The sequence below is a fragment of the Antedon mediterranea genome, chromosome 9 (assembly GCF_964355755.1).
Source record: "Antedon mediterranea chromosome 9, ecAntMedi1.1, whole genome shotgun sequence".
Taxonomy (NCBI): domain Eukaryota; kingdom Metazoa; phylum Echinodermata; class Crinoidea; order Comatulida; family Antedonidae; genus Antedon; species Antedon mediterranea.
The window spans coordinates 13,991,016-14,016,420 of NC_092678.1; the positions used below are offsets into that span (position 1 = coordinate 13,991,016).

General features: G+C 31.8%; 2 protein-coding genes across 7 annotated transcripts in view; both read right to left on the reverse strand.

The window, feature by feature from the left end:
* Positions 1-6,191: 6,191 nt before the first annotated feature.
* LOC140058891 (uncharacterized) lies at positions 6,192-25,267 on the reverse strand. 2 transcript variants are annotated; one of them, XM_072104668.1, is made up of 8 exons: positions 25,205-25,267; positions 15,578-16,130; positions 15,246-15,341; positions 14,946-15,150; positions 13,198-13,227; positions 12,891-12,947; positions 11,779-11,913; positions 6,192-9,004 (listed from the first exon to the last, which is right to left on the reverse strand). In XM_072104668.1, the coding sequence occupies exons 3-8, from the start codon at positions 15,249-15,251 to the stop codon at positions 8,511-8,513; spliced, it is 927 nt and encodes a 308-aa protein (XP_071960769.1). In that variant the 5' UTR covers positions 15,252-15,341; positions 15,578-16,130; positions 25,205-25,267; the 3' UTR covers positions 6,192-8,510. The 2 variants fall into 2 exon arrangements, with proteins under 2 accessions (XP_071960769.1, XP_071960767.1); XM_072104666.1 differs by lacking the exon at positions 25,205-25,267 and having other exon boundaries at positions 15,578-16,322.
* The window catches only part of LOC140058892 (plexin-A2-like), a 59,628-nt gene continuing 50,953 nt past the window's right edge, over positions 16,731-25,405 (reverse strand). For 4 of the 5 annotated variants that reach the window (XM_072104674.1, XM_072104669.1, XM_072104670.1 and 1 more), the window contains one exon: positions 16,731-16,740. Coding sequence is in view for 1 of the 5 variants with exons in the window: in XM_072104672.1 (XP_071960773.1) it covers positions 24,064-24,101 (38 nt within the window). In the remaining 4 variants the exon portion in view is untranslated. Of the gene's footprint in view, positions 16,741-23,906; positions 24,102-25,405 lie in introns of those variants that run through there. The other variant, XM_072104672.1, reaches the window with a different exon arrangement.

Consider the following 25,405-nt stretch of genomic DNA (forward strand, 5'->3'; position numbering starts at 1 on the left):
TCAAAATAAATGATTCATTTGCGGAAGAAAGTTGGCAATAAAAGAAAAAAAAATTACTTGGTGATTCGAAAGATATATCTATAGTTCCAGACGGAAACAAATAGTAATAACCGCATTTAACAAATTCCAAAACATATGGGCCCGAAAAGACAAGATAACAAAAAATCAATCTTTACAACGCAATGGTAAAACCTATTCTTATCTACAACAGTCTTCTCTTAAAATACGACAACTTTGCATTAAATTTGATAATAATTATGAATATGTAACAAATATGTTATTTGTTTTAATTATGGCTATTATAATATGATATGGATTAGGGTTATAAGGTGAAAATTAAACATAGTATCAATAGGCTAAAGTATAAAGATATACTATATTATATTAAAATGAAATATACAATGATAAATAGTTAATATAATAAATAATTATGTTAGACCTACATTTCCTTATTATAGTCACTTGAAGAAACTTTCTCATCAAGCCACAAGTAAATTTAAATATTACCGATAACAATGCCTCTCTCTCAAAGTACGACAACTTTGCATTAAAATGTATAATAATTATTATAACTATAATAATTATAATTATGATACAGTAACATTGTTGCAATGATAACTAATTATGATAACGATAATCATGAAGACAATTGAAATGATTATTATTAATTCCTTACAATACATTTGGCAATTAAAGGCTTGCTAATTAACTAAAAATGTTTAATAAAGACAATAATATGATACAGTATTTTAGTGAAAATAAAATGTCATAATGGCAGATAGTTATTATGACAAATAATTATGTTAGTGACAATTATAAAGAACAATTTGGTAATTAATACAATAGAATTATGAATATGTAACGAATATGTTATTTGATTTAATTATTTCAATTATGACATGATACAGAATTATGGTGAAATAAATAAAACGTAATATCCATACAGTATAAAGATATAGAATAAAAAATGATATATTATAAAAATGGTAATAGTTATTATGGTAAATATTTAAGTTTTGGGACAATTACACTAATACATATAATAATAAGAATAAGATAATAGTGAATAATTATGAATATTTAGCGAAAATAATATTTGTGTTTATGACAATTATGATATGATACAATATTATGGTAAAATAAACAAACATGTATTGTCTGTTATATGTATAACATTTAAATGTGTATGTAAACATATTTAGGGAAATAAACTAGATAGCATGTTATGTCTTCTGTGTCAATATTAAAAAGTCATTTCTTAAAAGCGTGCCTGCAAAATATTGCTTGGTTAAGCGTGGTTCCCACTAGAACGCAACGCAGCGACGTATCGACGCAAAGTGCTGTATTGTGTAATCACACAAGTGGGAATGTTAAGCGTGGTTCCCACTAGCGACGCAACGTAACGGGTGTTGTTGTTGACAATGAAAAGAAATATGCAAATGATTTAAATGCCTTCTACAACAGATTTGATAAAGTGGACGTTGACTTGAACATGAGGGAAACAACAAAACGCGTTGATGAACTGCCGGTACCCCCGGAACATTTTCAAATCACTGTGGACGAAGTGAACTTATTATTTAAAAAACTTAACCCACGTAAGGCAAAAGGTCCCGATAATATTAGTTGTAAGACTCTTAAAATGTGTGCCGATCAGTTGGCCATTCCTTTTTGTAAACTTTTTCAATCCTCTGTAAATGACTCAATAGTTCCAATGTTGTGGAAAAAATCAACAATCATGCCCATTCCCAAAAAACCAAATCCCAAGGAAATGAATGACCTTAGACCTGTGGCCCTTACATGTGTACCAATGAAGTGTTTAGAAAAAATTGTTAAAAGTAAGCTAGTTGCCTCAGTGGAGAATCTGCTAGATATAAATCAATTTGCATATCGTCCAAACAGGTGTGTTGATGATGCAGTGCTTCTGCTCCTTAATAATGTTTCTGAGCACCTAGAGAAAAAAGGTTGCTTTGCGAGAATTCTTTTTGTTGATTTCTCTAGTGCATTCAATAATATTCAACCATATGTTCTGGCTAATAAGCTTATCGATTTATAAGTTAACCCACTGATTATAAAATGGCTACTTAATTTTTTTAAAGATAGAGAACAGCGTGTTAAGCTTAATCACACGTTGTCCTCGTTGTTGAAAGTTAACACGGGTGTTCCACAAGGTTGTGTGTTATCACCTTTATTGTATACAATATACACAAATGATTGTAAGTCAAATAATACAAAAACTGAGATTATTAAATATGCAGACGACACTGCTCTGATTGGTTATCTGGATTCAAAAGATGATTCAATGACAGGCTTCTTAGACAGTATTAATATTTTTCACAAATGGTGTAAAGATAATTTTTTAGATCTAAATATAAATAAAACTAAAGAGATGGTTTTTGATTTTCGGAAGAAGATAAACTACCTTCCCAAGATCAAAATCAATGGTGAGACCATTCCGGAAGTTAAAACTTACAAATATTTAGGGGTTGAAATTGATAATAAACTTAAATTTGATGCAAATAGTAGGTGCATATACAATAAATTACAAAAACGTCTCTTCTTTCTACGCAAATTAAACTCTTTTAAGATTGACCGTACTAACTTTTTTATACTTCTATCTTAAACAGTGTACTTAGTTTTTGCCTAATATGTTATTATGGTAATTCACGTTTTAAAGATAGACTTTTACTTAATAAAATAGTTAAACAAGGCAGTAGAATAGTAGGCTCTGAACAAATTCAACCTGAAGTTTTATATAAGGAATTAGTAATTAAAAAATTGAAAATTATTTTAAAAGACCACGCTCATCCTCTGCACTATAAATTTAACAAAAGTCAACGTTGTGACAGACTCCTTCAAAGAAAAATTAAAACAAATAGATATGGCAATTCATTCGTCCCTGCCGCTATACGATTATATAATGAATGATAATATCATTCATTATATAATCGTATAATCGTATTTTATGCGCTAGTTTTATTTTTTGTAGTATTTTAAATCGACTTTTTAGGATTTTATATGTATATTTTGTATGGCTTTTTTTTTATCGTATTTTATATTTTATGTACTGTATCCATTTTATATTTGTATGTACTGTACTTTTGAAAAGGCCAACAGAGTTTCCCCATGGGGATAATAAAGTTTTAATTGAATTGAATTGAATTGAACGCAGCGCTACGAAGTTTTACGCAATACAGACGAGTGGGAACCGACGACGCAACATTTCCATACGTTGCCTAGATTGCGTTACGTGCGTCGCTATAAGTGGGAACCAACCTTTAGTTGCAACAGTGCTGCAAAGATCGCAGGTTTGATTTCACGCAGGCGGGGGTAAAACAATTATTGGAAGGGCATTTTCTTACGTTGCGTAGAGGTTGCGTATATAGTGGAAACCAAGCTTTACTAGCATAAACGATTTACTTCGGAATATTTATTTCTTTTGTTGTTTAATTCGGAATGGACTCAAATGTAATGAATATACTATGAAAGGGATTGCAAACAAATGATCCAGCTTGAAATACAAATTTCTCAATAGGCTGTTACATTAAGAAGAAAATAAATAATGGACATTACAGCTGATCTTCGTGATGAAAAAGATAAAAGCAGATATAATAATACACGCAAATTCAACAGCATTAGTTGATGTATGCCATCATAATAAATTGTATTCTAAAAAGTGTAATCAATGATCTCGATCATCCTCTCATTAAATTCTTTAAACGTAGCCAAACTGGTAGACTGATCACTCTGAATCAAAACACTAAAGGCTGTCGTATGCCATGTATTTAATAGCAAGTTTGTAAGATCTCTTTAGAATCACTGGTTGCGACGAATTTGTTTTGTATTCGTTTGTCTAATTACATGTCAGTCGAGCAGCAAAGTGCTCATTTAACCGTCAAAACGCTGTTTTTTAACTGCGCAGGTCACTGAGCATCGTCAAGTTACAGTGACTTCCGGTTCGCTTTTCACTTCGCGGCAAGCATTTTGCATGGAATACCCTTACAAATCTGCTGCAATTTCCACCATCCGGGTTAAATTATATCTTTCTATATTTGGAAATTGTTACTCCTAATATGGAAGATTATTCCCGCCACAAAATTTTGGTATAAATAGCCCAGGAAAGGACGACAGAGCTTATTGAAGAAAAAAGTGCAGATGGAGGTGTTCGTTGAGGTAGGCTACATGATTTATTTGTTTGGTTTCGTAGGGAATCCGGCACTTTTCTCATCAGCACGGAACCTTTATAAAAACTTAGTGGTTGGTTATTAGGTTATTAATCTATCTTTTCTGAAAGTTTAAGCTTGGTTCAGCTTGTGGGACGGATTCAATATCCGTTCAAAGCTGGGGATATATTCTAAGCAGACTCCATCTTGGATTCGTATGTTTAGTACAGGCCGTGTGGTTGAGTAATTTCAATCCTTCAAAATCACTATGTGCAATCCGTTTTTAAACCAGTTAATATACCAAAATATGTTATTAGTAGCTTTTTTATTTTGGATTTGGTGCTAGTTTGGTAAAAATTGCAATATAATTGTAGATTATTTGGTTGTAAAAAAATGTACCCAACTTGTAGTATTATCTAGGCCTAGGCTAGGCCTAGCCCATTTGACGGAAACCCAGTGCTATTTGTAGGCGGATAGAGAGGGCCGCAGGCTAGTTTTTAGTGGCATATCGCCGACTTATTATAATCAATGTGAAGCCATATTATTATGTTTAAAATGTTGAATCTATATCCACTGGATTATGGATATAATATATATCGTCTGATATTTAAAGAAAGGCCTAGGCCTAGACCTTTTTATTTAATTAATTTAGGACTATATTACGGGAAATTATTTGCCAAAGAAAAGAAAATACGTTGTGGCTGTTGGAGGTTTGTAAATATATGACAATAATGTAGCCTAGGCTAGGAAGGACTGTAGGTAGGATGAGGTAATTTGGATGGTCGTACATATGATATTTATATATACAGTATTGTGTATAGTAGTGATTATGGCGACAAAATTTAGGATGACTAAAGTTGACATTAAAATTATTTAACTATGAATAGCTCATTATTGGTGTTTTTTTTTTCTTTCAGGTTTCTAAGAATAAACTAGGCTATCCGACTTGTGATTCATCTTGTGCTGCAAAAACAATCCTATTTTGATATTTGTAAATTGATGTACGTAACAGATGTCTTTAAAAATAAAAAAAAATTAAAAATTTTTATTATCGCGATGATTTAACTCAAATATTGACATATATAACTTGATATTTTAGCCTGAGCAAGATAGTTTGATAGGCATATTTTACTTCGATGTAAATAAGATATTACATGTTATACTGTATGTAAAATACTTTTTTGTAAATAAAATTATTTAATGGTGGTTAATTTATTAACTTGTTAATTTATTAACTTGTTAATTTGTTTGTTAGTTATGATGTTATACTATTAATTATTTAGTTAGTAACCAAAGTGGAGTGGATTCGTGGCAGTTGCAACTTGACTGTAATATGCATATATATAATAATATTTACTTCTTCTTGGATAAAGTAAAAGCAAAATAAGCAATAATAAAAATTAAATATTTATTTTGCCATAAAGAAAGCAAAAACTAAACATACAGTACTATATGTACAGTAATACCATGGACCTATAGGTCCATAGTAATACATACTGTAGTATTGAGCACTAGTAGCAGAGACGTCTGGACAATCGAATATAATCGTTATCAGCTGTCTGGGTACCCAAGGCTAGTGCTAGAAAATGGCGAAAATTCGTGTATTCATTCGCCGTCAGCGAAATGAATCCGGCACTTTTCTCATCAGAAGCAAATCAACAAATCCTTTTATCAGTTTGTTTTGATATATAATCTGGATAATATATATTAAAATGGCCTTGGTTCAAGCATGTTTAACAGGTAAAATCAGATTTTTTCCTACCTTAGCACTGCGGTACCCTACGCCGTGTGGGGGAACCGATCTCGGCAGTATTTCTTAAGTAGCCTATCTTTCGTAAAATCCTTAGTTCAATTTTATTAATATAAATTTAATTGTATGAATATGCTATTTAAATGTTATTGACATTTTTTTTTGCTGCATTTTGTAATTCCGCACTACTTGCTTTATCGCGATTCCAAGATGGCGGCAATTCAAATTTTGATTTGGTAATAATTCGCGAGGTCAACCACTTTGCTGCCCGACTGATGTAATCAACCAACCACATTTCATGTTTTTAAACACGACAATAAATAATATTGTATCGTTTAATGCAGTTCCACGCAGTAGGCCTAATGTTTTGTAACTTAATTTGACGTTTAGTGCGGCATACCCATCAAACTTTAAATGTATGCGTCGTGCTCAATAGACATAATTAATATAATAATTAACAACTCCAAACTGGATGGAATATGTCATACATTGAATGACGGAAACAATTATGAATAAAACAAATTGGGCAGCCACGTCATAATATTTACATTACAAATTAAGACACAGTATTTGTATTACAAGTAAAATTGAGCTGCACAAAATCACATAATTAGATAATCGTATAATATAATAAAAGAAACAAAAACAAAATAATATCAAAAGTATGTTAAATAAAAAAATACACTATTAGCAAAACTAAATTACAAGGTTTTGCACTACAAAGCAAAAGCTATATATCTGGAAATTAAAAGATAACAAACATTGTAAAAATCACACTGATGGTGAAGATCACATGTTCTTCAAATGTAAACATATTAAAGATTTTTGGGAAAAAAGTAGGAAATATTCTTAAATCTGAACGATAACGATATATATAATAGGCCTTATACAGTTTCTAATTTGTACATATTTTCTTTCAAAGAAGATATCAAACTGTGTTTTTTTTACAGTGCCAAATGTTTCTTAGTTGCTGCTAAAACACGAATAGGCTACTCACGCACTAAATCAAACCACTGAAGACAAATGATACATTTTCACCTGCATACCTGTATCAGTAAAATGACAAAACGAAGCCAGTAGTTTATTGTCTTTCATATTTTCATCATTTGTTAGATACAATAAATTGTAGGCCTACGTTAGTTAGTAAACAATTCAATGCATTGTACAGTTTAAAAAAAATACATATCGAATTTTAAACAAGATTTAAAATACAAAAAACACAGTATAATATTAATGAACACGTTAACAAGTTAAACATAGTAAAAGTTAAGAACATACGATCACTAGAGCAACGATTATATTTTAAAACTTCTGAATTTGTAAAATTACCAATGTAACTGACTGACTAATTATAAAAATACAAAGCATTGAACACCCGGGCATACACACACATCCTTAAAAACATAGTGGTTATGTTGGTACACTCCATGTTCAAACTATGATAATGAATCGTAACTCTTTTAAAGAAATGAAAGAAAAACAAATAGCAAACTAAATGTAGCAATGACATCCATGAAAGTGACAACAAAGAGGTACCCAACTGTGTCACCTTCGCAGATTTCCAGACAATTTGCTGATGTAATTGTTAATTAGTGAATCTTTATACAGTAAGTAGATTTGAGACTGGCTATATTATGCATAATGGATAATTGGACCTTTTCCTATAGGCCTAATTTGGTAATTAAACGTGTGGACCAGTTTTTTTGTTACGACTAATAAACTCCGGATCTTTCCAGTTTGCTGAAATGCATAAAATGTTGATTTGGGAAGATTTTTTTATTTGCTGAATGGGTACCAGCACTGTAAAGCATAACACCAAGGTCACATACGGATGTCGCGGACGGTGGACCAATCGTATGATCCGATTCTGCTACTGTCAATAGGTATGTATCTGTATAACTATATAAAGTGTATAATGTCTGCATAAGTGTTGTACTTTTAACATACATATATTATAGAGGGCGCTATATGGAGTAAATACAAACAGCGTATGCCAACCGAAATGTTTGGTCTAGTAGCAAAGGCTTCATTTTTAATCGTTGAGAGAGATTATTTAGAGGGTTACTGTAGGTTTAGTATATTTAGGAAGTAATTTTTTATAATAGAAAATAATTAAGGTAATAAACTCATTGTAAATTGTCAACAGACACTGTGCTACATGACAGTGTACGGTGTTTAAAGTACATCATTTATGCAGACAGCAACGTGGATAACTTGCTATAGTTATACTGTACCACCTATGGACAGTAGCAGAATCGGCTAATTGCATGTGCCGGAGTGTTACGCTTTGGGTGTCATCGCCACTTTTAAGACAATAATGTACTAACTGAATTCAAGTTCAGCATTATAAAATCATTTATCAAAATCTACTAAATTATACTATACTACTGGATATTATAATTACACCTATATTACCTTATCATATACAGCACACCCACATTACATCACAAAAAAACACATATATAATACAAACAGTTTAATAGAACAGATATGTACTGCAAATTCGTCTTATTTGTATATATTATGCATAGTTACATTGATTGCACTAATTGTGAAATATAGATAACCGCAATTGTCAGCTTTAGTTCCTTTCATTTTTTTTATAAGACGTCCTTCTTAATCGATTCAAGTTTATCTTCACTCAACAACCCTTGTGATTCCAAATCCAAAATCAAACTACACCTGTCTGCATACTTCTTAAGAACATGAAAGTTGTAAAGTATATCAAGAGTTGTTATATCCGAGTCACTACTAAGACTTTTTCCCAGATTGAAAATCTTAATTGTGTGTCCTGAAAATGCTACTGTACGCCTCTTTCGTTTGATAGATGAAAGCTTTTCTTGAATGACTGACTGAAAGCCAAATTGTTGCGTAACTTTTATTGCGTCATACAATAAAGACAGATTTGTTCGACTCAATAGTCCTTTCGCAGACAAAAGAGTTAACAATTCGATTGTAGTGGTTACCTTTTTCACCGCTTCAACGTCATCTAACATTTCTATGAATAGAACTTTTAGCCTGTTAAGAAGTTCATTTTCATCATACAACTGTGCAAAATCTTTAATCATCTGTCTAAAGTCGTTATCCGAGAGATCTACAAGGGAGACAAACACAATGTTGTTATGTGAAGCGTTCGGTATTATTATGAGTTATCATACTTATAATCATAATAGTCACCTATAATTATGATTATGAATACTAGATGGTACGCTCGCTTCACTCGCGTACCATCTAGGTCGTGCCCACAGATGGTTCTCGAATACACAGTAATTTCAGGGTAAAAAATCTGGCGATTTCAAATGCACGTACCGCAGGACTTAACTATAATACATTGTCGTTTACAGAAACGAATAAGTAGACACAATGATTTATGTAGTCAACCAAAATTAGCACCCTGGGAATTACTTCCGAAAGAGAAATTTACCACAAAATGAGTCCAAATTGTTTATTCATTTAAAGAAACCCAATTAGGGTTGAGGGATGGGAAAGACAAAGAGGATAGGTACAAAGAGGAACAATTTTTAAATATATTCTTTATCCACGTCAGTAACGAAATATTGTTTTCATTTTTTATAGGCTTATAAATAATATACCACTAACGGACCCTAAATATAGTAAAACATTTTCGATTTAATACTTTGTTAAAACTGTCACTGTCATAGTCGATTGAAATAGTAAAGTACATGTAACGATACACCACTACGACGTTTATATTTTTTGTAATTATTAATTAATGCAAACATTGAGAAGCAACTGTCAGTAATAAAGTTTATTTGTATATTACGTGTTTATATATCTTAATGCAAACATTGAGAAGCAACTGTCAGTAATAAAGTTTATTTGTATATTACGTGTTTATATATCTAACAGTAGAGCCTACCCATAATCACAGTAATAAAGTTTATTTGTATATATTTTTTTACATCTAACAGTATTCACAGTAAGAAATGTTTGTATATATTTTTTTACATCTATTCACAGTAAGAAATGTTCGATTCAAATGACGACCAAAAATGGTTAATAGGACGTATTTGCAGTACTGTATTGTCAAAGTATTGCAAGTTTATTCTCCAAGGGCTCATAAATTTACCTACTTGTGTTAAACCAAACTGGCAGACTGAGAGATTGGAATGTTCTATTCATCGCAAATCAATACATTTGTAAAAACGTAAATTAAATCTATCAAAATAGTATTTTTTAAAGAAAATCGGCCTGTCTTCAACATTATGATGCTGTACTCGAGCAGTTCAACCGGTTTTCAGCTATTAAAAACAATTATCGTAGGAGGAGATAGGAAAATGCGAAGCGTCCTCGTATTATTGTGTGCGGGTATTTTTCAAGTTGGACATCCATTAGACAGTGTATACCACGATCGGAAAACACCCCTCTTTGGGGCAAATCGTTGAACCTAAATTCGTTTTAATCATCAATAACTAATTATGTAACTCAATTTAATTAGTAAACAGGGTTACATCAGGTGGTTAAAATCAGTACCGAAAGTACGAACCAACTTTATATACCATCGAGTAAAAATTCTAGAAGTAAGGCGCGATTTACCGAATTTTGCCCTTACGTAAATTTATATATAGATAAGTTCATTAACCACAACAATGTTTTAATCAGCTTCAGTAACAAAAGTATAAACAAAACTATACCACTGTTATTATCTTATTCTTAACCTGATTACCAACATAATACATATACATTTTTATAACATTCCATTATATATTAGTAATTTGCTTTCACTTGGATGACATCGGTGACTCATTCATGTTCGTTCTTCTCGTTACTTCCTAAATTAACACAACACAATGGTACAGTACTTTTATAATACTGTATGCTCTTTTGCAATGATATGCATTTTTAGCCTGCACTCAATGCTGTAAATTTGTTTATACTGCGCCGTATCAACAACTGTTTACAATTTCGTGTGAAGACAATCTAGTGAGTTATTGATGGAGAAATTAGTTACTTAACATCTTCTTAATCCCTAAGCCATTTCCTATTTATATTTAACATATAGAGAAAATATTCTGACAACCAAGGACCCTAACATAAACAGATAACAACATAATAACAATATAGCAAAGCAAAACATATTCACGGGGGAAAAACAACAATTTAGAAGACGGTTACACAAATATGCCTTACAGGAGATAGAGTTTGAAGAAATTGAAATGTTAAAAATACCAATTAAATATTTAAATTGTTGAAATTGCATAAATGTTCTTAATAATTGTTTATACAGTATTTAGAATTTAAGAACATGTTAATATTGCAAATAATTTGGTAAAATACGAAGAATCTTTTTTTGTCGGTGTCAAATTTTTTTAAATAGTCTTAACATGATTTAGAGACACAGCAATTTAAAATAAACTTAACATACCGGATTTAGTACGTATTGGCCAAAAGAAACATAACAAATAAAATAATCTTCAAAGAATAGCAATTTCTGATTCTTTTATTTCATTAGGATGCATATTATGATAGTGTAAAGATCACATTGCCTATCAATTTAACACATTTATTCTACTTTAGAATTATGTTTACAAGAGTGATATATATCGTAAACTGCACTCAAAATGTAAAAATCAACATCAAAGAAATTCTTTAAAAATCAACGCAATCTGTACTATAATTTTCAACACGTGTAGAGCCCAATAGTAAAATTAACCTTTAGAGAATATATTTGTCGCCTGATATGATACATACGATCATTATAAACATCCTCTAGATTTTATGTTTTTTTAGAAAATGTCATGAATATAAAATTGGTTGAAAGAAATATAACAGATTGGATTACATACTATAAAGGTGTGTCAAAAGGTATTTAAAACTTCTGCTAGTCATAAATATTACTAATATTACCTTGGTGTCCTGGAGATGGCACATGCACTGGTACTGGCTCATGTTCTTCATTTGTCCGAGGTACAGAGCCTGGCTCTGATTTGGGCTTTGTCTCTGTAACTGGCACTGGCTGCTTCGCCTCGTTAGCTTCTGACTCTGATTCATAAACAAAATATTTTATTTGGTGTTTATTAATTCGCATTTCTGAACATTATGATATTATTTTGAAATTGTAAAGTTGTAAACAGTATGTCATTTTAGGTTTTGAAACTTACCCTACGTTGCCTGCTGGCAGTGTCAAGTCAAGTCAAATATCATTTATTGCCATTTGTTTTAAGATAAAACATAGAAATTCTGTTTGCTCTATTGGCAGAACACAATATACAGCTGACACAACACGTACTCAAAACAAAAACATTTCAAAAAGTGTCTACATGATGTTTAAGGCTCTAATAACTCCAGGAAAGAAACTATTTGTAAACCGTGCCTTATTGGCCTTACTAGAACGAAATCGCCGACCACTGCGCATCAACTGGAACATACTAGAGGACGGATGAAATTGATCATATGATAGCCACTGGCTTTTTTAGAAGACGATCCGAAAATTTGAATACTCCAAAGGCAATTGTGCAGATCCAATTATACGCGATGCGGTCTTGACTAAAATTTAGGTCACGCTTTTCATGTTCGGTAGCGCTAACCACACCGTTGAAGAATACGTTAGACACTCTCTATAACTGACCTATAGAAGGGCGACATTATAGCAGAGTTTATACCAAATGACCTAAGTCTACGTAGGAAGGAGATTTTTCTTTGGGCCTTTCTAATAATGTTACGTGTGTTAATATGCCACTTCAGATCATTTAAAATAATAAATGTGTAAATGTGTAAGTCTGTGTGAAGTCTTTTTACCTATTGTCTAACTAAGGACCAAAGTCATTACATTTTGTATTTTATGACCACTAGTTGGTTATCAAACATTATTGAATAGTTTCTTAAAAAAGAGCTAAATATTCATAGATTATTTACATACTTTTCTGTTAGCTTTAGACTGTGTCAAAATAACAAAACATATTTAAACACATCGTGACAATACACACTATCATTATTATCTTTATCTACTGGTAATTTACCTTCACTTGGTAAACGTTGGTGACTCAGTGTTGCGCATTCGCTTTCGTCACAATTTCCTAAAAGTGATCAAAGTGTGCTGTTACGTCAAAAAAATATTGTAATTATCTAAACGTGTTTAATATGTGTACGCAATGTTGTAAACATTGATGTTATACGTATCACCATAGAGATATTATAGTGAACTATAATATCTCTATGGTATCACAAATGTCCTTGTTCTGTGTGAAAGTGAATAATTAAGAAAGTTGTAACTTTTAATTAATATTCACTTAATACATAACCAAAACCATAATAAATATGACATACCTTGATTTGAAATGGATGCCTCAACTACACCTGTCAAAATTAAACAATACAATAACTATTTCCGTACAAATTAGAAATTTGTTACATTTTAATGACCATAATGATCTGAACCACAACTAAATAACACTAATGCCAGTTTGGTAATTGGTATTATACAACGAAATGGCTATAAATGTAAGAAGCAACAGGAGTTTGAAATTGCTCAGTTAGCTGACAATACAATAATTTTAGCTAGACAGAAAAAAGGTATTGAAACTTATTTAAATGAAGTAGACTTGTTTTGAAAGGTTGCAGGTTATCACAAATATAATACACTTTCAACCAAAATGAAAACCAAAGGAATGTGGCTCTTCAAAAAAATTATGTTTTGTAAACCATTTGGAATGCAGTCGGTTGATGACCCTGTACATTCGTTGGTACTTTTGTTGGTTATAATAACAAGAAATGCCACAAAAAAAGAAAAGATCAACAATTTAAAAAACGTCTTAAAAGCTTGGGAAAAAAGAAATGTAAGTAGTTTGGTAAAGTGACGGAAATAAAAAAAAACTTAACTACACTACTGCTAGTATATTAGATAGATTAGAATTATAGATGTTTTGTAGAAATAGCAGAGTTTTACATAGTTTTATCATGATTTTATATGACTATGGCAATTTACCAATAATATTTTATCATATGTGTATAACTATTGTATAAATAAAAAATTCCTCATTTCTTGTTGAGTTTAAAAAATTGCTACTGAAATCCAATTTGTTTGAAACAAAAAAACGTTCTTATTATGATACAGGTGATAAGAAGATTAACCAAATTCACACTAGAATCCGACTTGGTTTCAGCTGTCTCAATTCGCATTTATTCTTACATGGACTTCGGGACAATCCAAATTGTACTTGTGGCTTTAATGTTGAGAATCTGCTTCATTTCTTATGTTACTGCCCTAATTATAATACACAAAGAGATATTCTACTTGTAAGCGCTAACTCAATTATTGAGGATATCTTAGCCAAGGATTTTTCTTTAACATTTAATTTTACATTTTTAAGTGAAATTTTTATTTTTGGTTCCGATCTTCTTTCGAATTGTGGAAATGCTTTATTATTTTATTATGTACAACAATTTCATGTTAATTCTGGAAGATTTAATTGATGTTTCTGTTAGTTGTTTTAAAATGTTGTATTTGTTAATCTGAGGCGCCTTGAAGCTAAGGTGGTTCCATCTTGTAAGGCGCCTCTGTGTAATATACTGAATAAAAAAAAAACAAAAAAAAAAAACTATTGTATTATAGTAATTGATTGTAATTTCTGTTTTGCATATTGGATTTCAATAAATATAGTACTATAATTTCAATTATCTAACTGCTTACAAATGTTCAGTGACAGATTAGCTCTCACGGACACAATATCTAAGTGACAAAGTTGTAATCACTAGCAAAACAGCTATAGAACAAACATCTTAGTTTTTTAAATGAAATACAGATGAACGATACCTGTATTGTTGCTAAACTCTCAATGAAATAACATAGCAGCTCTTTAAAAGATTAAAATGTAAACCGACAACGTCTATGATATGTGATGCATAACTGAAACACTTCTGCTAGGCGCCTGTCATTAGACTCTTAAGGTTTATTTTGTGTGTTGTTGATGTATTTATCAATGTTAATGACGAATAAAGATAATATAAAAGATTGAGATTTAATTAAGATGAAGTAATTAAATTGAAGAAGGAACATAAACGAAAAAAAAACTTACCTGTAGAAAAATATCGCTTGATATGAGCTGTATTCATAGACGTATCGGTTCCACATGTAATTACATCTTTTTTCAAACATTTTTCAAGGTCAACTAAGTGATGTTCCTCTGGATTACAAGCATCGCATACCACATGTAGCTTGTAACCACTACCTTCGTATATGTTACATACGGTTTGTAGTTGGTCCCTCAAGTAACTTAGTACCTGAACACATAAAAGTGGTGTAAAATATTACATTTAATTTACATTTACATTACATTTTGTTTAGAAGTGTTAATATCATGCATAATAATGATTACCTCCATGCAAACACTCGGTTGCAGTTGTCGTTTCTTTGGTTTGGCGCCACCAACTTTTGTGTTATAACTCTTTTCTGTCCTACGATATATTTGAAGCTAATAAGTAATAAAAAATAGAAAATATTTGTTGATGAATCCGTTCATTTTTTATTAAAGATGTGTAAACATCATTTGATAATTTGGTATGTTAAGTTGGTAGGTATAGGTGTGTAGTGCAAGATGCATTATGCAATGATATACCATAAGTAATACATATAATATAGATTCTAATTGACATAGTATGTATTTATATGCTACAAACATGGTGAGCTATTCAACTATTATTATTCTACCTTAATTGTGTGTGGTTTTTCATTATCACACTTAATGTCTACGGCACCTAAACTGATTTTGTGATCTTTAAATTCAAAATCACTACGATTCCGGAAGACTTGTGAATCATCACTATCTGTTCCAGTCAACAACTACTGTAAGGAGTGGTACACAGCCTCAGGAAGAAAGTCTGTCGGAGTCAGATAAATTGATATCATCTGCGTGTCATCTTTTGTCACTTCTAGACTAGTATTTGTATAAACTTTCATCCGACATGGCACCAAGAATTCACGGTTACCTTTTTCTTCCTGTTATTATAAACATTGATTTTGAACAATATTGAAAAGAGGATACAATATTTCAGTTTATTTTTTTAAACGATTATCAATTAACCAATATAATGAGTAAGCTTCATACATACCGTTTTTTTCTCAAAAATTAATCAAACACCCTCATCACTTCTATAAAGATGTTAAAATTACCTTCGTCTTGATTTTGCCATAAATAACGCAATACCTTTTCCTCAAGAATACCTTCATCTTCAAGTCTTTTCCATCGCCTTTTCAGTTCCATCTGTACTCAAATAATGTAACAATTTTAAAGAGAATTTTACTTCAAATTGCAGTAATACTGATCACGTCTACATTAACTTATTAACGAAAGACCAGAATTGTACAAAATACCAATCTAGGGTAGTCTAGATAGTTTCACTTTTCTACTTTAACGCCATATTTTTCAGATACAAAATGATAGAACAGATTCGCACTCTAAATGTTCATTTGTAAAAAATTACCATAACAAATTAATTGACAACATTGCCATCTTTTCCGTTGGATCAAACAGCCTATTGTTCGGCACGGATTGCAACCACTCCCCGTCTATCTGTAAGTAGACCGTTTAAAATATTTATTTGAGGATATTTGTAGGCCTGTGTTCATTATTATTCTGATCGAATTTCTAGTATTAATATTATAATTGTCTAACATACATCTTTAATATGTGGTGGAAATACTGTGATAACAGTTGTCAACATCTGTATCATCGTGTGAATATTAGTTATTATTGTGTTCCTTAATTTCTCGTCTTTATTGGAATACATAACCTTTCCAATGTCATTCATATACGTTATGGCTACAATGATCGCTTCTTCGGAAATTCCACATTCAGTGCCAATTCTTGAAGCCTATAATACATTATTTAAATTAGTAAATATGAATAAATATAACATTTTTTATATAACAATAACCTATACTATTTTAGTTATAAATGTATACTCTACTACCTTCACAAGTTCTAGTATGCTTAGATTTATAATGAACGTTTATAAATATTGTACAGGAAAATAAGAAAGCTCAAGTTAAACCGTTGGTAATACATATTTTACTATTATGTCACAACATTGCATTAAATTAATTAAATAATATTACTGTTTATATCTACCAAGCTATCGTAATTGTTTTCTACTCTTACTGTATTCCAATCCACTCAGGCAGCTGATGCTTAACTTACTCTCTTGTACTTCGCAATTTATTTCTGGTTGTTTTACTTTAGGCCTATCGTTTTAGCTATTGTTTGCCTATTTGATTTGTATCTTCATTACATTAGATTTGCACGTTTGACTGCTGATACCATATGACGTCATTTTTTATGATTATGCGCATTTTTTATGTACGTACTGTAAACGTGGTTTAAAGATTCACCGAACTCAATGAAACGATCTTTTTAATGTACAATTACACATGTATTATAAATGTATTTTATAACGGGACGCATATTATGGAGATTTAAATCGTTTCTTATTATTCAATGCCGTAGATTGTTGGAGGCAAAATTCTTATTAACGTAAAGATAAAGCTTTGCCAGAATTAGTTATGTGAAACTTGGGCGGAAATCGACTGGAATCTAAAATATTTTAGTAGTATATTTTTAAAATAAGATTATTATATAGGCCTATTATATAACACCTAAATAAATTCATTTGATTGGACGATTGTGGGTCACATGGCGTGCAATAGTGCGCACTATTAAACGATCGTTTAATAGTACGAAAAAAAAAACATTTCGCGGATAAATTACTCTAAATTTTAGAAATACTGTAATATGGCTCTGTACAGTGAAATACAACAGCGCCACCTGTCGTCTGGCCTCAGTTTCGTATCTCTTTTAAACATTTTTATTGTGTGTACGAAAAAAGATATACTGCAGCTAATGGCTCTGTACTGTGAAATACAACAGCGTCACCTGTCGTCTCGTATCAGTTTCGTTTGTTAACACCACCGCGGGTAGCAGATTTTTGTGTCCGATTTGGACATATACATGTACTAATTTCATTCAAAAAGGCATTTAAATTAGCTTTAAATGGTTCTTTAGGATTTTGATTAATTAATGGGGACATCCCTACAAGACGTGGAATTGTTGGAAAAACCATAATTAGCCTAGATAAGTTCCAATTGTTTGTCGAAGTTTTGCTTTTCAGCCAAGCTAGTACTACTAGGCTACTAGGTTTTAGCCAAGGCCATGCTAGTGTTATGCGCGATTTGAACGATTTGCGCAATTTAAAATTGCGCGAAGAATTCATTGCGCAATTTGAATTGAAACATCTGTTTCAAATTGCGCAAGCAACGTATTAAATTGTGCAAGTAATCTGCAAATTGCGCAAGATTTTTTTCGACAGATTGTGAAATCATGCACACTCATATTTTTATAGTAATTTCCAAGAATGATTCAAAATTAAAGATAATATCGCATTTCCTTATTTTTTATAGTAGTGAAAATATTGTTATTGTTAGCATACCGTCGAAGACCCGACAAAGGACCACAAAGGTGGTGTTTCCGGCGGGCACGTGCACGGCGGGCGGCTAATACTACTCTATAGCCTCCTACTACTGGCTATGTTTTGATAGCAAGTCTAACCGTTGGTGGCGGTAGACTATGTTGTGTATTACTACATTAATTTTTGTTATTTTTACATTTATTTTGATTTATTTTAAGTTACATGAGTGATAATATTATTTAATTGTGTATGCCATTTATGTTGTGTATTATACACATGTTATCTTCGCATTTATTATGTTTCATTTTGAGTTATTAGTTTCGAATAAATTATTATTGTTAACCGATCGTCGACGTTAGCACGCATTCGGGTAGAATTCTGCTGCGCAATTTGATATTGCGCAAGTTGATTGCGCAATTTAATATTACGTAAGAAAATCTGTGCGCAATTTCAAATTGCGCAAGAATTCCTTGCGCAATTTGAAATTGCGCAAGGAATTTTATTGCGCAATTTGATATTGCGCAAGTTGATTGCGTAATTTAATATTGCGCAAGGAAATCTGTGCGCAATTTCAAATTGCGCAAGAATTCTTTGCGCAATTTCAAATTGTGCAAATCGTTCAAATCGCGCATAACACTAGTATTAGGCTAGGCCTAGCCTAGGCGTTTTAGCCTTGCTAGGCCTAGGATTGTTTGGTCGTTTGTTGACATAATTAACACAAAAGTAGGTGTGTTTATAAAATCCATATAAATATAACATTTAATATAAAATTATTAAAAACCAAATGTTACTGTTTTTAATCAATGTGAATGAAATGTAGGCGGGTAGTAACAAAGTGCGAGGCAGCGAGGCACGCGAGGCAGGGAAGGCATGCGAGGCAGGGAAGGCATGCGAGGCAAGTCAGAAATTTATGCGAGGCATCGTTTTACCATCATCAAAAAATGCGAGGCATCATTTTATCATTTCTCAAAATTGCAAGGCAGGAAATCACCGAAATTGAAGTAGCCTAGGCCTAGGCCCGCTAGGCTAGTTTCCTTTTGCACCTGCCTTGTATTTTAACCAACTTTATCCTGAATACCACAGCTTAGAATTAGTAGGCCTACTTTAATGAAGAAAAATCACATAAAAGTAACAATAAATCCATTAAATTGGTGATTTTACAGACGTTGTTTTTCTCGCATTTCGCACACTCAATGTTCAATATTTTGGTTTCTATGGAACGCCAAAAGAGCAAAATTAATTAGAGGGCTAAAAACTCCATTTATATTTAACGCATTATTTGGTGAAAATCAAGTACAATTTCAATAGATTTTGTCACTGTCAGTAAGGAAAAATGTTACTGTTGATAATGTACACGGTTTCGTTAACCTTTTAAAGAATAAAATAGAAAAATTCATCATAATATCCTTAGTAGGATGTCCTAGGTCTAGACTAGGTAGTGATGTTGATTTAGGATCGATTATTATTCTTTGAAAACAGAATAGTATCAGCAGTAACATATTACAGCATTTTTATTGACAAATTAACAAATATATTGAAATAAAACGTGTTTTTCACCAATAAATGCATGAGAAATTGATGCATTCCACTGAGTTTTAGTCCTCTATTATCGTTGCTCTTTTGGCGCTCCATAGAAACAAAAATATTGAACATTGAATAAGTTAAGGATTTATTTGTTACTTTTTATGTGATTCTTTCATTAAAGTACTCATGAGGTATACTTCTAAGGTGTGGTATTCACACGATAAAATAACTGTGCGAGTCGGTACGATTGGACGTGTACGCCAACAATGTTCATTTTGTAATGATTTAAACTGCATTAAATCTCAAACGGGTCTCAAATCATCATTTTTTATGAAGTTAGTCTAACAGGTCTTACTGAAGACGGAACCTAAACTGTGATTTAGCCTACTAAACAAATAGAATCTGTTTCTAAAAGCTAGCCTCATGACATCTAACTCGAAGGAAACTCCCGCCTCAACTGGCCCGTCTACACGGCAGTCCAAACAAGCTCGATCGACTTTGTCGGAAATTATTAACAGTACCGATATGCTCTCACTCATTGAAGATAACATCAAAAAAGCTTTTAATGGACCATTAATGGCTGAACTTATCGGTAAGCTGATACGTTTTCAAATGAAACATTTATTAACTTAATTAACAAAACCGTTAAGAAAAGCCTTGAGGCGACTATGGACAGAATCGATCGTGTTGAAGGCTCACTATTTGTTTGTGAAAGCAAAATAGATGACATAACAAATGAATTTGAGTCCATCAGCTCCTTTGTAGATGATATAAAAACTGAAATGCACAATATACACAACTCAGTTGATGATCTAGAGCAATATTCACGCAGAAATAATATCAGAATTTTTGGAATGCCTGAATCTGACAACGAGAACACTGATGAATTAGTATGCAAATTAGCAAGCAGCAAGCTGGGTGTAAACATCAACTTACACGACATTGACCGCTCACACCGAACAGGACGAAAGAATGCTAAAGCACGTCGACCTAGGCCAATTATTGTAAAGTTTACCTCATATAGAAGTCGAAGAAACGTTATAACAGTGAGAAGGAAATTAAAAGGCTCTGGGATATCTATCCAAGAGGATCTTACCCTAAAAAGACGCAATCTTCTGGCTCAATTGAAGCAACATCAGAATACAAACAGTGTTTGGTCGATTGATGGACGTATTTTTGCAACCATCTTGAAGAATGGCAGGGAAGTTGTAACTCCTATACTTTCTATTTCTGACATTGGCAAATCTTAATTTTAAACTATTGTATTATTATTCTTATTACTATAGTTATTGATATACTTTATTATAATCGTTTAATCTGCTGTTTTTGCGTATCAGTTCCAAATTAACACTTCTGATTAAACCATTTTTCACGTGTATATTTATACCATTGCGGTATTAGTTACTATTATTATTATCTTGCTATTCCATCACATACTTATCACATTTAGTGTCTCTATGCTGACTTCATCATTATTTTATTCCCCATACATTAAATGCATTGAATTTAAATCATTTAATTAAATTCTATCATCTCTGGGCATTTTAGAACTCTGTGCCTGTGATGTATGTGCTTATTGTGTATGAATATGTATTTATGTGTGTATGTGTATATATGTATATAATACGGAACTTTTTAATAAAATTAATTAATTAATAAAAGAACCTTTAATAGTAGCAAATCTATTCAATGACCACTTTACAAATATTGGACCCAACCTTGCTGGAAAAATAAACAATGACTCTGATAAAACTTTTCATCACTTCTTACATCCCCCTATTCCTAACTCAATTTTTCTTTCACCTGTAACCGAACAAGAAGTGCACAAAATCACAAATTCATTTAAAAGCAACAAGGCCTCTGGCATCGATGACATTTGTGCTAAAGTTATTAAAAAATCCATTGACACTATTCTCTCTCCTCTCACTTACATTTTTAATTTATCTCTTACATCTGGTGTTTTTCCCAACTCCCTAAAAATTGATAAAGTTATTCCAATTTTCAAGAAAGGTAGCAAGTCCGATCCAAATAACTATCGTCCAATCTCCATCCTTCCCTTTTTTTCAAAGATTCTTGAAAAGATTATTTATAACCACGTCTATGATTTTATAAGCAAGCACAATATTCTTTATAATAAACAATTCGGATTTAGGAAAAACTATTCTACGTCTTTTGCGCTAATTGATTTATCCAACAACATTATTGATGCAATTCAAAACAATTCTTTTCCCTCTGGCTTGCTTATTGACCTGTCGAAAGCTTTTGATACTATTGACCATCATATTCTGATTACTAAACTTTCAAATTATGGTATCCGTGGTGTTGCTCTTAAACTTTTAAAAAATTACTTATCAAATAGATTTCAATGTACTTCTGTTAACAATCATACCTCTGATCTTAAGCCCATTACCTGTGGTGTTCCCCAAGGGTCCTTGCTTGGCCCTCTTTTATTTCTAATTTACATCAATGATTTACCAAACGCCTCAGATATCCTTACCTTTTATCTTTATGCAGATGACACGACTTTATTTTTTAAAAGTGTTAACTTTCAATCAATTTTTCATACTTTTAACCAAGAATTAATTAATATTAACGATTATTTTAATGTGAATAAACTTTCAATAAACCTAAGTAAATGCAACTTTATGTTGTTTGGAATACGTCATCAAAAACTGACCGACGAGTCTCATAAAATTCTGATTGGTGATCAAGTAATTCCCCATGTTAAGCAAACCAAATTTCTAGGTGTTTTAATTGACCAAGAGCTAAATTTTAAAAATCATATAAAAGAAATTGAATTAAAAATTTCTAAAAACATTGGCATACTTTATCGTCTGTCTTCTTTTTACCGTCTCAAATTTTACGCAATATTTACTGTTCCTTTATTCTGCCTTTTATTAGTTACTGTAACATTGTATGGGCCAATAATTACCCTTCAAATCTTAGTAAAATACACGTCCTTCAAAAGAAAGCTGTTCGTCTTATCTCGGGTAACTCACGTCTTGCTCATACTAATATTCTTTTTTATAACCTTAAACTCTTAACTGTGCACGATATTAATAAACTCCAACAATGCATTTTCGTTTATGAACATATTAATTCCAAACTGCCTTCTAACTTTTCCTGTAATTTTTTAACTAACTCTGAAATCCATTCGTATAACACAAGGGCATCACAGGACCTTCATCTTCCTCAACCTAAACTAACTAAAATGAAACATAACATTCGCTATAGTGGTTCTAAACTATTCAATAATCTACCTCCCGAAATGTCATCATCGTCTTCTAGCAAAATGTTCTCTTTTAAACTTAAAGAATATCTTATTTCAAATTATAACTAATTGTTTTCTCTATTTTGTAATATTTTTTTAACTTTAGAAACTTTTTCGAAATTGCTTCCTTTACTGTTGGTGTGTGTGTGTGTGTGTCTGTTGATCTATATGTGTTTGTGTATTTATATGTTTACATTTATATATATAAGTATATAATGTTCTTACATGGCTTCCCAACATACAAGTTTTAATTGGATTTTTTTTTCCAATTGATCGATACTTTCTTGGGTTTTTTTGCCTCTTTCATTTTGTATATAACTGAATCATCTTTTTATACATTATGATTTACTGTATTATATCTCTAAAAAAAAAAAAAATATTTATTTATAAAATATCAGAAATTATAATGTTTTTTTACTCAAATATGAATGAAAGAAATAAATGTTTATTTGAATTTGAATTTGAATAAAGTTAGTTATCAAATTTGGAGTAAAAATACAAGCGAAGGAAACTAGTGCCAGGTTTATTAGTACGTACATGGACAACAATAAATAAAAATCGTTCGTAATATACCTAGCTTACTAAAACAGGAATAGTGTATCATTATTAAATATTACACCAATTATTATTATATCAAAATTGATTAAATTATTTTCTACATAGGCCTCTTATCTAGGTTAGGGCTAAGCATATTAGCTAAAGTTAAATTTTAGGCCTAGTATTACAATTATCGGACGTAAGTCTTTTTTCACACGCGCTCCAGAATTCTGTTGCAATTTTTTTCTTTGCGGCATGTTATTGGATCGCCATATCAGTTACCTTTTATTCACCGCCAGTTATTGAACTTGTCCTGGCAATCGCTGTTCACCTTATTTGCGAGAGAGGTACACGTGTTGTTCCTAGAGAATGGAAGGTCAAAAATGTCTTTGGCACGCCGCTCAGAGAGAAGTCTGTGCGTTGCTGCTGAAACCACGTGCTATAGGAGGGGAATGCACCACAATAATCCTCTGAGCTGAGGGCTGAATCATTCCGCTACCTGCTAAATAGTAAAGAGGGATTTTCCATCTCTCGGGTCTACCGGATCTAGGCGCAGGGGTGTGACAAAATATTATTTTCACTCTGCTATGTTCGAGAGACATGTGAGTGAACACGCTCGAAATGCCAACAAACATTGCAGTCAAATGAAGTACATTCATAAATTATCGGAATATATTGTGTGGAAATTGTAAAATCAGTATATAAGATTACATCGAGAGAACTTACAATGAGGCCTATATTAGAAATCGGGTGAAACCCCAATAGCCGAATAAGGTAGCTGAGTTGTTATGTTAGGTCTGTAACTGCGTGTGTCGCGGATGTCAATCATATTTTACAAGATGTTTAGGCGCCGATGTTTAAACTAAATAATTAATACCAATTAGGCCTACCATATTTATTTGAATAAAGCACCCGTCTCCTGTACACACAGTCTCATGGATGCCAATGCTGAAACATACCCGCACACAATAACACGAGGATGCTTCGCATTTACCTAGATTCGTTTTTGACGACTAAAGCAATCGAATCTAGGTAAAACGATTTAACATGACACGCTGTTTTACAATATAAATAGTTTGTTAAATTGAATTGCTGGTCTCATTTCTTTCCGTACCCAACTTTATTTTGAATAGGATTTATTCATGTTATGCATTTTTTTTTGTTCTGTAATAGCCTACATTGTGTAAATAGTTTATTGTTTACGTACTCTTTTCAAATGTATGTTGTGTTTTTTGTTATTTAGCAGACTTGTATTTGTTGCACATACTCTATCTTAGGTTTTTTATAATAAATGGGCACACTTTTATTCAACTACTACATGCTATCGTATCTGCTACGTGTGGAGTGCCTTGCGTTCACTTATGTACAGTACGGCGAAGCTTTATTCGAATGATCCTGGGTACGTACTAGGGAGTAAACTCCCGTATAGCTGATATTGCAAACTATCGAATCCCATGAGTTATCTATAGTTCCATTTATTATCATTGAAACAGAAAAAAGATATATGACACGTTGAAAAGTTAGTTTTGAAGTAATACACACCCTTTTTTAACTTCCTATCAATTCTGTTTGATATCACATTTTCACGCATTTTCTTGGTTAGCTCGGCAACTGTACAAAAATTGCAACTGGTAAGAAAAGTTTATATACAAATTTGTTTTTTAGAGTTTATGAAAAACACTGAATTGCATTTAATCTATATCAATGTGTACTTCAATTATTTTAAAGCATTACACAACCTAG

Coding starts and splice junctions, on each gene's coding strand:
- LOC140058891 (XM_072104668.1), bottom strand. Junction 13,228..14,945: donor CAAGCGATATTTTTCTACAG/GTAAGTTTTTTT, acceptor TAATTTTGACAG/GTGTAGTTGAGGCATCCATT. Junction 11,914..12,890: donor CCAACGTTTACCAAGTGAAG/GTAAATTACCAG, acceptor TTTATGAATCAG/AGTCAGAAGCTAACGAGGCG.